Here is a 12,392-nt window from a genome sequence, read left to right on the forward strand (position 1 = left end):
GAGTAGTAGGAATTCCAGGCAGGTAAGAGCATATGCAAAAACAAAAAACAATGAAAGAGCCTAGCATGTCCAGATAATAACAAACTACAAAATGGCAGGACAGGACAATGAGGGGGAAGAAAAGAAATACACCTGTTACAATGGCACCAGATGCTTAAGAGTCTTAGAAACCAAGTTAGTGCGTTTGTATCTTATACTTGAAACAATCAGGAAAGACAGGAAAAGTCATATTTTAGGAGAAAACAAGGTTCAAAACTGAGTTTACTGTGTGGCCTCAATTTCTCAGTTTTCTCTTACGTAAAATGAAGGATACCACCACCTGGTTTGGATGGTTACTTAGATTAGATAAATATCTCCAAAACGCCTTGGCACGAGGCCTGGCATGTAAAACTACTCAAAAAATAGTAGCTGACAGTAGCATCATTAGATTCCACAGCAGTCAACTTTTGATGCTATAATGGTCATGGATAAGTTTCTGGTACCCTAATTTGACAGTACCCAGTAGAAGTACCACTCTTCTCTGCCATCTACTCTTTTACTGGAACAAATTAACAAAATGGACTAATTTTTTAAAAATCTTATTTTCTTATCTTTTTATGATGCTGTGCTAACAAACAGGCACTCAATAAATGTTTGGGAAATGGAATGGAATTTCTGGTAGGCCTATAAACAGCAAAAAGGCAAGCAAGAAGTCATGAAGAACCGATTAAGCTGAGATGGTTCTGGGAAAAAAAATATTTAATGATAAGCATACCAACTATTTCCTACCAGTTAGTTAACTGGTAGAAAATGCTGCTATGTATTAAAGAGAAACAATGCTTTGCATAATGTAGACAATACCAACACTCATCTCCTCAAAAAGAGGCCAAACTATGTACCACAGCAGAAAGAATGCTACAAAAGAAATCAGAAGATTAAAGTTCAAAACTCAGCTCTGTACTAGGCAAATACTTAATTTATCTTCAGTTTCTTCATCTATGAAAGACTTACTACCTATACTACTTATCTTGCTGAGTTACTGGGAGAATTAGACAAGAATGTATACAAGGGCACTTATTAAACCATGACTATGCAACTACACAATATTACCATTCTAATATCCAGGTTAGATGATTTTACAACACCCTGGTGCCTCAGTTCCCTAACTTCCTTTCCTATAATGATCTTGACCTCCATTCTACCTTAGCCATTTCACTCTCATGGTCATTACTAATAATTTCAACCCTTCCATAATCTCTACTTCAAACACTGTGCTCTCCAACCACAACCTTCTGTCCTTCCAGCTCATTCCCTCTAGTACCTCCACTCCAACAATTCTTAAACCCCATCAGAACCTACAATCCATTGATCCAACTTTTTTCTCTACCCTCCACCCCAAAAGTCCTCACTTATCTCTCTGCCACGCTTAAAATCACATAGCCCTTGTATACGCCCTCTACTCCCTTGCCCCCACTCACATTAATTTTGGTTAATGGAGACTGGTTATCACAGCTTTAACTGTATGTAAAGCATATCTAACACAACTGTATCTAAATCAATCTTCCTATGTCTATTCCCCTGCTTAAACAACACCTTAAATAGCCAGTACATGCCTGGCTACAGCATTAAAATAAAACTTACTTTTGTATCCCCAGCTTTCACTTTTCCCCTATTCCCAATGTTTTATTCATTGTCCTACAAAAACCAATTCTGCTAGTTCCACTTCTATACTTTTACCCTATTTTCTCCAACTGAATGCCTCCCATTCTTTTCCTTTGCAAGGATGCAAACCCATCTTTCAAGACCCAGTTTAAATGCTAATTTCTTCATAAAGGCACACCTAATTATTCCATTTTAAGGGCTCTCTCTTTTCCTTAGGGTTTTGCATTTATTGACTATAATACTATTCATCTGATAATCATGCTAGTCTTGTGTGTAATAAACTTAATATTATTACTTATCTCTCCAGCTAAAACAATAGCTCCTTGAAAAACACCACTTCTTAACCAACTCCGCCACATAATCATACATACTATTCTTAGTACAACCCCTATTCAAATATTGTTTTAACAATTTTTAAAATTAGCTTATATTCTAAAAAATATTCTTGAAGTAAATAAACTCCTTTGCATCTCTTGTGCAGATGATACCCTAAAGTAGTATTAAACCAATTAAATTTTCAACCACTTTTGCCCCTTCTTTAAAAATATTCCATAATTTTACTCATAGCAACAAGAGAAATTATTGACACTACAGCATATAATCCACAAGCATCAGCTTTAGTTTCTTCTATAGTCAAGACCTAAAGTATCAAATTAATTTCTTGATTTTTTATCAGTACTGCCTATAAAGAGGGTGAAAAATTAAGCTGTTCTTCTCTCATCAACTCTGGAAAAATACTATTACATGAACCATGAGATACGAACACTAACTTTTCCAACAATCATTATTTAAAATGTCAGATACGAAACATGATTAGACTTCCCTGGCAGCGCAGTGGTTAAGAATCCACCTGCCAATGCAGGGGACACGGGTTCAAGCCCTAGTCTGGGAAGATCCCACATGCCACGGAGCAACTAAGCCCGTGCACCACAACTGCTGAAGCCCATGCGCCTAGAGTCCCTGCTCCACAACAAGAGAAGCCACCACAATGAGAAGCCCGCGCACTGCAACGAAGAGTAGCCCCAGCTTGCCGCAACTAGAGAAAGCCCCCGCGCAGCAACAAAAACCCAACACAGCCAAAAATATATAAATAAATTTATTTTTTAAAAAAAAAAAAACACCATGATCAATGACTTTTCTCTATTACAACTTTAAACCTGGAGAGCTATTTTGTATTTCAGTTCTATAAAACACAGCAATAAATTGAAATTCCCTCTCGAAATCAATGTAATTGCTAAAGAGTGGCAAGGATAGCAAAAAATAATTGGAACCTCACGAGATGAGAGTAAATGTAATATTACAAAGGTAACTTTCTGGTTGCTTGACTGACACAAAACACAAGATTTATCTTACCCTAAGATTGTCAGTAAGAAGAAGAATTAAGGCAAGAAACAGGAAACTCGTGGTTTTGGGTCCTAACTTTAATTTCTTACTCTCTATAGCACTTACTAAAACATTATGTGCTATTAACCTATGTACAATGCCAAACCAACTTTAGCTATACTTTTTCCCCATACATTCCTAAATTAGTATAAAATACTAAGTGTATGTTAAATCCCAAAGATATCATTTTGTGTAAGAATGACAACACGGTATATTCAGCCTGAGCATATTTAATTTTTTGCACTGATTAATACAATATGCATTAAGCACATTTGGTTAGACTTCCAAGTTAAATGGACAATTCATTTCTTATAACTGGAAAATCATTACAACATCTTCTGGTATTCACTGCAATATCAAATCAATGCCTTCTTTCAGGACTTGTGGTGGTCATTTGTAATTCCTTTGGTAATTGCCATGAGTCAGCTTTCACTTAATACTAAATGGCAATGCTAATATGAAAAGAGAATGCCAGGCATAAAGTACCAAGTTGTTTCAGGAAGGAATTTGAATAGAATTCAAGAACTGGATGTCTACCTCAAGCTGGAATCCATTTTCATTAATAAAATATTAGAAACTTATTAAATCACAAGAACAAAAATGAAACCTCTACATGGGTTTCAAATCCATAATTCAAGATTTCATGAACTTCTGCTACAACTTTTCCAAAAATGGTAATCTTGACCACATCAAGAAAAAACAGACTGTTCTTTATTCATTTTATCATGTACCCAAATAGACTGAATTTATATGGAAATTATCTCAGCAATGAAGCAGCACAATCAGGATAGCTAATTATATACGTTAAAAAAAATTTTAAGTCACAAACTTTAGTTCTGGTTATATAACTTAAAGACCTGAGAAAATGTGATAAAAGAATCCTTCGCAGTACTTTAATGAGAATTCTGTGACACATACAGACTAAAAGGAAGGAATACAACAGGGACACCTATTTTTCTATAATTTTGACGGCACTCAGCCTAACGATATATTTGTCTAGATCTTACTTGTTTCTTCTTGGTCTTCCATGCCTACTTTGAAAACAAATAAACAAGGGTACCATCACATGGAGCCCTATGATCACACTTCTCGCCAACCCCATCCTCCCTTCAACGCAAATTGTAAGTGTCTCTATGATGTTATTCCTTAATATGCCCCACGTTTTTAAGTGCCTTTTGCCTTAAATATATACCCTCTACCCTTCAAATCACCACCAGAGAGCTTTCCTTTATGCTGACCTTTCTTTGGCCACTCTTGATCCCTTGAGAATATACTAACCAATAATTTTGCATCTGCTAATAATAATCATGCCACTTCATCATCAGTATTTTGAAATTTGTACAGCCTTGGTTCCAATCCTTTCCACCTATCATAATGCATATGGGAAACGAAACAGTAATGATTTTGCATAAGTTTCAGTCTCCCAAGCAAAGCTGACAATGATTTTCATAGCTAGTGGCATCTTTCAGATGATAGGAAACACAGGAAACAGAGATTAGAACACTTGCCCATGTGTGATCTCTGGCATGCCTGCATTAGAATGCCAACTCTATTACACAGACCCACACAGAAAATATATTAATATATTTCTATGACCTAAATATTTTAAAACTGTAAACCTCCTGACTTAATGGTCTCAACTAAGAATTATCTGAAGGTCACATCCTGGTATCATATATGAAACACAAAAAGGAATCCTACAAACATACTACATAAAAGTAATACATGACTTGCTTATTGCTGTGTACCATTATGATTACTATATAGGTTATAGGAAGTTCTTGGGTAATTTTTACATTTTTATTATCACCTTTAAGATAGTTGTTTCTCTCATTATCACTCACTGATCTATTATTGTAGCTCCTTTTCATTAGAAATCTAATGCAGAATACATTCAGAACAAGAAGAAATGAGAGGCTACTCTAAATCACCAGTCCTCTGCAGGTACACAAGCTGAAGAACATTTCCTCACTAACATTCAGCTGCATCATCGCTAATAGCTGCGCAACCACTAAATGCTAAGCAGTGTGTACACCTCATAGCTGTACATCACTGTACAAATAATACTTTCTTTAGTGAACTTGTAGTTCAAAGTGCTGAACACATCTATATTGTAAATTATACTATGTTATTTTCCATTAGTTTGTGTAACATTTCAATCTGTGAACAAGTATGCCTTAATCTGGTAAACGTAGGCAGAAGTCATGTCTCATTCAGAAATTGAGGTCAGATTCTTAAAGGAGTAGTTAAAACTCTTAAAACATTAAAAAAATAAATACATCAGCCTAAATCACAAAGACTTCCAAAGATAAAATACCACCTAAAAGGGGTACACAAAAGAATGTCTGAACTAAAACAAGTTAACAATATATCCTGTACAACAAGGTGTAACTTACTACTGTCAGGAGCCTCCCTAGAAGCCTTGGGAGACCAACGAGAAACAGATCTGCACAAAACGGAACAGAGTAAAAACTGTAATTGTATCACCTCTCTAAAAGCTCATTTATTCTTTGTGACCTATAAGTTTATCCTACACATTTGATGACTCGATTACAGTTATATAAAATACATAATTGCCAGTAGAGATAATGGTCATGGGCACAGGTTCAAAAGTCAAAAAGACAAAGTCTGAATCCAGGTTCTGCCATTTACCAGCTGCGTATACTTGTCCAAGTTATTTAATTATCTGTGCCTGAGCTGCCTCATTTGAAAATGAGAGTAATAGTGCCTACCTCCTAGAGTTATTGTGAAGATTATGAGATAACACACATAAAGCTCATAGAATAGTACCTGTTTATTAAAATGAAGTTATCAAATGTTTTCAAACATATGTCCCTGATAATAATTACTCTTTATATTCATAAGTGCTTCAAGTGGCATACCAGTTAAGCTCCTCACTATATTATACAAGACACCTTTGAAACTTTAAGTGTTCACAAAATCTAATAGTGAAGCCACTTCTGACTCCATACTAAATTCAAGAGACAGTATTCAAACTCCCCAAAATTTGCACTTGATGGTAAACTGGCAAAGAGTGAAATTCTAAATTATCTTGCCAAATTAAAGGCAAAGAAAATGATAATCATCTAGAACTTACCAGAGGAGGTGCACAGAAAAATTTCCAGTACTAGAAAAAGATCTGTTTAAAGCAACAGGATCTGTGCACTGTGTCTGGAAACCTACTTTGGATCTGTTTTCAAGTGTACTTACTAGCTTCACCTCATTTATCACTTAAAGCCTTAAAAGAAGGCCACAGTTAATTTTGAATAACCTGACCTTGAACAACGTTTCAGATATACTATATGCAGGCGCATCCTATTATGTCTTCTCTCCAATAACTAAATCAAATGACATCATTAATGAAAATCAATCTATATTTTCCCTTTTATTAAAACATCTAGAAAACAGTACTTTTAAGTATTTTTAAATGAATGTTTTTTTTTAATGTTAGCACAATAATCTACAGAAGTTTTATTATCCTGTAATTGTCTAAAAGTTTTTCATTACCAATGCCCTATTTATCCATAATGCTGGGACATCCGAATTTTAAATACCAATATTTACCTGGCTGACCCAATACAGCAGGAATTGGGTATTCCAATATAAAAGCAGTGCATAAAATATATGGAGTATCTTCAAAGGACTACCAAGCAACCAAAAGCAGATCTTATATAAACGCAACTACAGCATCAAAAGAGAAAGTCATCTTACTTGAAAAAGTAGAGGCTTTCTCAGTTTTTTCAGGTGACGGCATTCATACTCTGCTCCCCAGTTTTCAAAATCTTTCAAGGCCCTGCAAATCCTGTTTGTTTGACTGCTGAAATCCTGTGGTTGACAAACATTTCCCCTCAAAACTTAGTTGTCCATATTATTTATTTTCAATTTTATTAAGTGATCCTCAAATTCTCTCCTCTGAAAAGCACTTGAGGATTTGTTACCAACATGTCTCCTTAAAAAACTACCAATAAATCCCACACATCTTGCAGCCTACTCATGTTTTATGGTGCTCCCTAAAACAAACAAACAAAAAAATCACCTTTCCCAGGGTTCAAATGGCTAATACGAACTGATGGCTTCCAACTTCCCAGGACCTGCATTATAGCCTTAAACACCTTGAGATTCTGTGTTGTGCTGCAGCTATCAGCAGGCGCGTGATCACAAGGCTTTTCAACAGCCCCAGATCCTTCACTGCTGCAAAACTTCTCATAAGCGTTCTAGGCACTAGATTGTTAACAGTGTTGGCTTAACTGTTTTACCTGTTTATTTACCAACCCAAACATCTCGGGGAATTTAAAGCCTTCAAACTGCCTTCCGAAACCTATCCCGTGTATTCCCGTGTTACTCTGAGAAAGATCTGCAGCGGGATAATAATTTGAGCTCGGCATCCCCTGACCCAAACTGCTGTTGCCAGGATATGCGGTAGTAATGCAGTGGTTTCTTTGAGATAGAGGATGTATTTTAAGCCCATGTCTGCTAAATCCCTTTTAGTACCCGAAACTGCTGCGGTAACAATGCTTAACTGGAAGGTATTCGAAACAGCCGAAAGACGTGTTGTTCTAATTTGGCCTTAATTTTTTCCTCAATAATGCTTGCCACGGCAAGGACATTTTTCCATACAACGTCTGCAACTGAAGAAAGAAAAATCAAGCTTTTGGTACTAGTCATCACCTGCTTGTAGTCCATCATCAGGACGCTTCTTACAAATCTCTCGAGGTAGGATTTAGGGCTAAGCTTACATCGACCATCATCCTGTAACTTACTGTTTTCCAAGCCCATTTAATGGTCTAATGACAACAGCAACATTTACGCCCGGAGAAATCTCAATGTCTGACTAACCAAGAAGGCGTCTGATAACTAAAGCCCTCTTTCTCCGGGTGAGGATATGGAAACATAGACAATGAAAGGGATTTATCTGTTACAATGAGGAAAGAGGGGGAAGGACCCCAAGAAAGGCCGTGCGAGCAAAATCCAGGGGTTCGGGAGCCCCGGTCTCAGCAACACTCGCCCCAAGCCCGCCCTCCCACCCCAACCCAAGCCGCCGTGTCCCCTGGGAGACAGCCCAGCGCCCGCAACACGCTGGGCACACCCGAGGGCAGCACAGCCCTCCTCCCACCCCCAGCAGCCAGGCTGGGGCTCCCAAACCCGCAGCCCGAACAGGCCGAGGCCGTAAACCCGGCGGCCTGAGGTAAAGAGGTAAGAGGATATGGGGTGAGAGGAGATGCGGCCTCGCCTCAAACCGGGAGGCCCCTTGAGGAATCAGAGGAGGGAGAAAAGGGAGCCGTTTCGGAAGCCGGAGCAGACCCCGGAGAGAAAGCGAGCTGGGAGCGAGGGATGAGGAGGTTCCGGCTCGGCCAGCGCCTTCCCCGGACCTCGGCGACGCCCGTGTTTACCTGAAAGTCTCGGTCCTCGTTGAAGCGGGAGAAGCGGTCCGCCATTTTGCCGCCTTCACTCCTCTCAGGACGACGCTCTCCGGTTCGCTCCTTCCCTCCCGCGACACCCGCCCCCTCGCTCCCCTCCAGTGTTCCCCGCCTCCTCCCACGCCCACCCGCGTACAGGTCAGGGAGGGAGGAAGCGAGATATGCGCGTCCCGACCGGAGCACCGCCGGCGCAGGCGCCTTTCTACCCTGGAGGCGGAACCTCCCCTCACGTCCCCGCTTCGCGCGCGACCCAGAGAGAGACCCTGGCGGCCGCGCGTGCGCCCTCGCGCCAGAGGGCTGCAAACGCTTCCGGAGAGAAAGGTCACGAGAGGGCGCTGCGCTCCTAGGGCCGGATGTTTTCAACCTGCTCCCTTCTCCCCGTAGGGTATCTCTTTTTGCACTCTTGCTTGCCTGAAAACGCAGAAGCCCATCCTCTGCTTTCTTTACCGAATAGCAGCATAATGTAGTGGCTGAAAGCGCGGAATTTGGAGTCAGACTTAGTTTCGAATCCCAGGTTCACCCTGAGGATTAAACGGCGCACGAGACAGGAAAGATCCCTTCTCTCATAGGGCTTACATTCCAGTGAGGATAATCAGATAATATAATAACATAATTTTAAAAATTAACCAGTGCTACAAAAAACAAAACTGAGGGGCGGTGGTGAAAGGAACGACCTGTGAAGCAACCTTTGACCCAAGGAACAGCAAGGGGCCTGCAGCCTTGGGACAGAGAGAACCTTAGACCCAAAGGGCCAAAGACTGCTAATAATGTGGCATTTTCAAGTGATCATTTGAGAGAAGTATTTCCCAAGAGACCAAAGTTGATCCAAATGGACTACAGCTCTCTGGGCTTCAGTTTCCTTTTTAAAAATAAGGAAATTGGTAATTTATACTGCCCCTGACCCTCACTGTCTTTTTTTTTTAACATCTTTATTGGAGTATAATTGCTTTACAATGGTGTGTTAGTTTCTGCTTTACAACAAAGTGAATCAGTTATACATATACATATGTTTCCATATTTCTTCCCTCTTGCGTCTCCCTCCCTCCCCTCACTGTCTGTGGGTTATGAATCAGATTTTTCCACCCTTTGACCTTCCTGAGCACCTCACCTAGCCCTACAGCTCCCTTAGCCAAAATACATAAAACACATAGGAGAGGTAGCAGGACTTCCCTGCTTTTGAAAAGAGTAGTTGACAGAAATCGCATGATGGAAAAAGGGCTCTTACCCTGCCCTGAGAGAGTCAAATGGAATGTAATTTTTTGGAGAAAGTGTGTGTATATTCTATTCCTTTGTTACCTTCTGCTGCATCTAACCCCCAGTCCAAGCGGAATACAGTTCTAAGCAGTGAATAGAGCTCCCTATTTAAGTAGAGGCAGAACACACAGAATTGAAACACTGTGAAGAGACTTGAGGGTAAAGGTGGCAGGTTGAATCCCATGAATACACATGACACATTTACCTCTTCTCCCTCTCCCAACCCCACTGAAATGACAGTAAAAGGATGAGAAGGGCATAAATTCACATGGACAAAAAGACCTGAAGAAAGGACGATAGCATACAAGAGATGTCAACATCATTCGGAAGCTGGAGAGCATAGATAAATGGAAATGGCTTTAGTAGAATGGAGAAAGCAAAGTCCTGGAGTAGGGAAGCCAGGAAACAAGTTGATTGATGCTAAGGTATAATAGAAAGGCTCAAGAATTGGAATCACCAGGTACCACTGAAGATGAAGGTGTAAATGGCGCTAAAAACAAGAGGACTGGTTACAAGGCAGTTAAGGGAGCAGTTAGACTCTAAATCCCTTTCCCACCCAGGTAATGAACTGGAGGGTTCTCCTCTGAAAAGGCTGAACCAGAGAGACTTCATATCTGTGACGACTGAAGAGGGAGATATCATGCTGAAAATGGGAAGATTTCGTAAAAGGCAACATTCTGGTCAGAGAGTCAGGCTTCTCCCAGTGATAGACTATAGGATCTATTGACTGAAAAGAAATGCACAACCTAAAAGTTGAGAGTTACATTTTGTTCAGCAGACATTCTGAGGACTTCAAGCCCGGGAGATAGGACTCTCAGATCACTCTGAGGGACTGCTCTGAAGAGGCAAGGGGGGAGCCAGGATCTATAGGAATTTTTGCCACAAAGACCAGGTAGTCGGAACATCAAATACTACTATTAATTGAAGAAAAACAGATATCTCAGTTTAAGGAATTTAGCACTTATCTGTGTATGGGAAGATGCAAGAGTCTGGGCTCGCTGAAATCACTCCTTTGATGCACCTCAGCTATCTGGGGCCAGTATCCTGTGTTTTCTCATCCTGAGATTCCTCAGGGTGCACTATTGGGGTGGCTGCAGAGTGGGCATTCTGTTTCCAACCAGAGTTCCCTCAGGGCTCACCGTGAGGGAGGCTGTAATGTTACGGCTTGATGGCTGCAACATCCTTTGTTTACTGACATGGCAGGTGATATTTTTCATTCACAGATCCTGCTCTGGGAAATTGACTGGCTTAGTGGGAAAAAACCCCGACACTTACCAAAAATGGGAGTGAGGGGTGTGTTCTCCTCAACATAAAGGTCTTCTTCCTGCCCAAATAGCCCACAGAGAAGTCCATCATTCAGGTAGCCCCATTACACAGAACTTCCACTCAACTCTTATGTATGAATGGATAGCCAAGGATTACCAGACATTGAAGGAAACCTGTAACAGGAGAGACAGAGACAACCCCATCCAAAATCAAAACAAGACAAAACAACAGAAAAAGGGGATTCAGAGGAGTCAGAGATAATGGAGGTAGCAAAAGAGACCTGAAAAGAATTATTATCTACGGAGACATAAGATCACATTAGGGAACAAGGGTCCACATCAGGGAGCATAAGATGCCAAAAAAGAAAAAAGAATGTTCAGAAATTAAGAAATAAGTTGGAAGTTAAAATTTCTTAAGCAGAAATTAAAAATCCAATAGAAGAGTTAGAAAATAAACTTGTGGGAATTTCCCAGAAAACAGAATAAAAAGACACCCAGGTCCAAGCCACCTTCACTTTCTCCTTAATTATTGCAATAGCTACTAAACGTTCTGCTTCCACCCTGACCCCCTACACCAGCAGGCCCCAACCTTTTTGGCACCAGGGACTAGTTTCATGGAAGACAATTTTTCCGTGGCCGGGATGTGGGGGTGGGGGGCGGGGGGTGGGGGTAGGGGGTGGCGGATATGGTCCAGGCGGTAATGCGAGCGATGGGAAGCGATGGGAGCAGCAGATGAAGTTTTGCTGGCTCACCCGCCACTCACATCTTGCTGTGCGGCCCTGTTCCTAACAGGCCCCGGACCGATACCGGTCTGCAGCCCCGGGGTTGGGGACCCCTGCCGTACACTGTTCAAGCTACGGTGATCCTGCTAAAAAAGTCAATCAGTTACATCAGTCCCCTGGTCCAACCCTCCAGTGGCTTTCCCTGTCATTCACAGTAAAATCCACCGACCACCACTTCACCTCTCAGACCTCATTTTCCTCTCTGCCCTCTGCTTCCCTTCTCTCTGAAAAAACTGGCCTCTTGGCTAAGCCTTGATCCCATGGGCTTGCTCCTGCCTCCGCCTGCCCCATTTAGGGGCTAATGTATATACTATTCTTTCTGCCTATTATTTTTTCCCAGATATCCACTGACATGGCTTGCCCCCTCATCTTTATTCAAATGTTAGTTTCTCAGTAAGATCCCTGATCACCCTATTTACAGAGCCCTGTATTCTGAACTTCCTAGCCTCCTTCCCTAATTTTACTTTTCTCTATTGTGCTTATCACTTTCTAATATGTAATGTAAACTCCACGTGAGCAGGAATTTTTCTCAGTTTTGTTCCCTTCTATATCCCCAGCATCTAGAATAATGAATGGTACATAGTAGGCATTAAATAAAGATTTGTTGAATGGATAAGATGGAAAACAGGAAAGAACAGATGTGAAAGTGT

The 12,392-nt window shown here is 40.7% G+C and overlaps 1 protein-coding gene across 3 annotated transcripts in view; it reads right to left on the bottom strand.

The window, feature by feature from the left end:
* Positions 1 to 12,392, bottom strand: part of GPATCH8 (G-patch domain containing 8) — a 132,609-nt gene that overhangs the window by 89,790 nt on the left and 30,427 nt on the right. Inside the window, exon 1 of one of the 3 annotated variants that reach the window (XM_079904171.1) lies at positions 8,415 to 8,496. The exons of 1 other annotated variant lie outside the window; for it this stretch is intronic. In XM_079904171.1, the coding sequence (XP_079760297.1) occupies positions 8,415 to 8,459 (45 nt within the window). In that variant the 5' untranslated portion in view covers positions 8,460 to 8,496. Of the gene's footprint in view, positions 1 to 8,414; positions 8,497 to 12,392 lie in introns of those variants that run through there. One more of the 3 variants, XM_079904174.1, reaches the window with a different exon arrangement.

The sequence above is a fragment of the Stenella coeruleoalba genome (assembly GCF_951394435.1).
Source record: "Stenella coeruleoalba genome assembly, chromosome: 19".
Taxonomy (NCBI): Eukaryota; Metazoa; Chordata; class Mammalia; order Artiodactyla; family Delphinidae; genus Stenella; species Stenella coeruleoalba.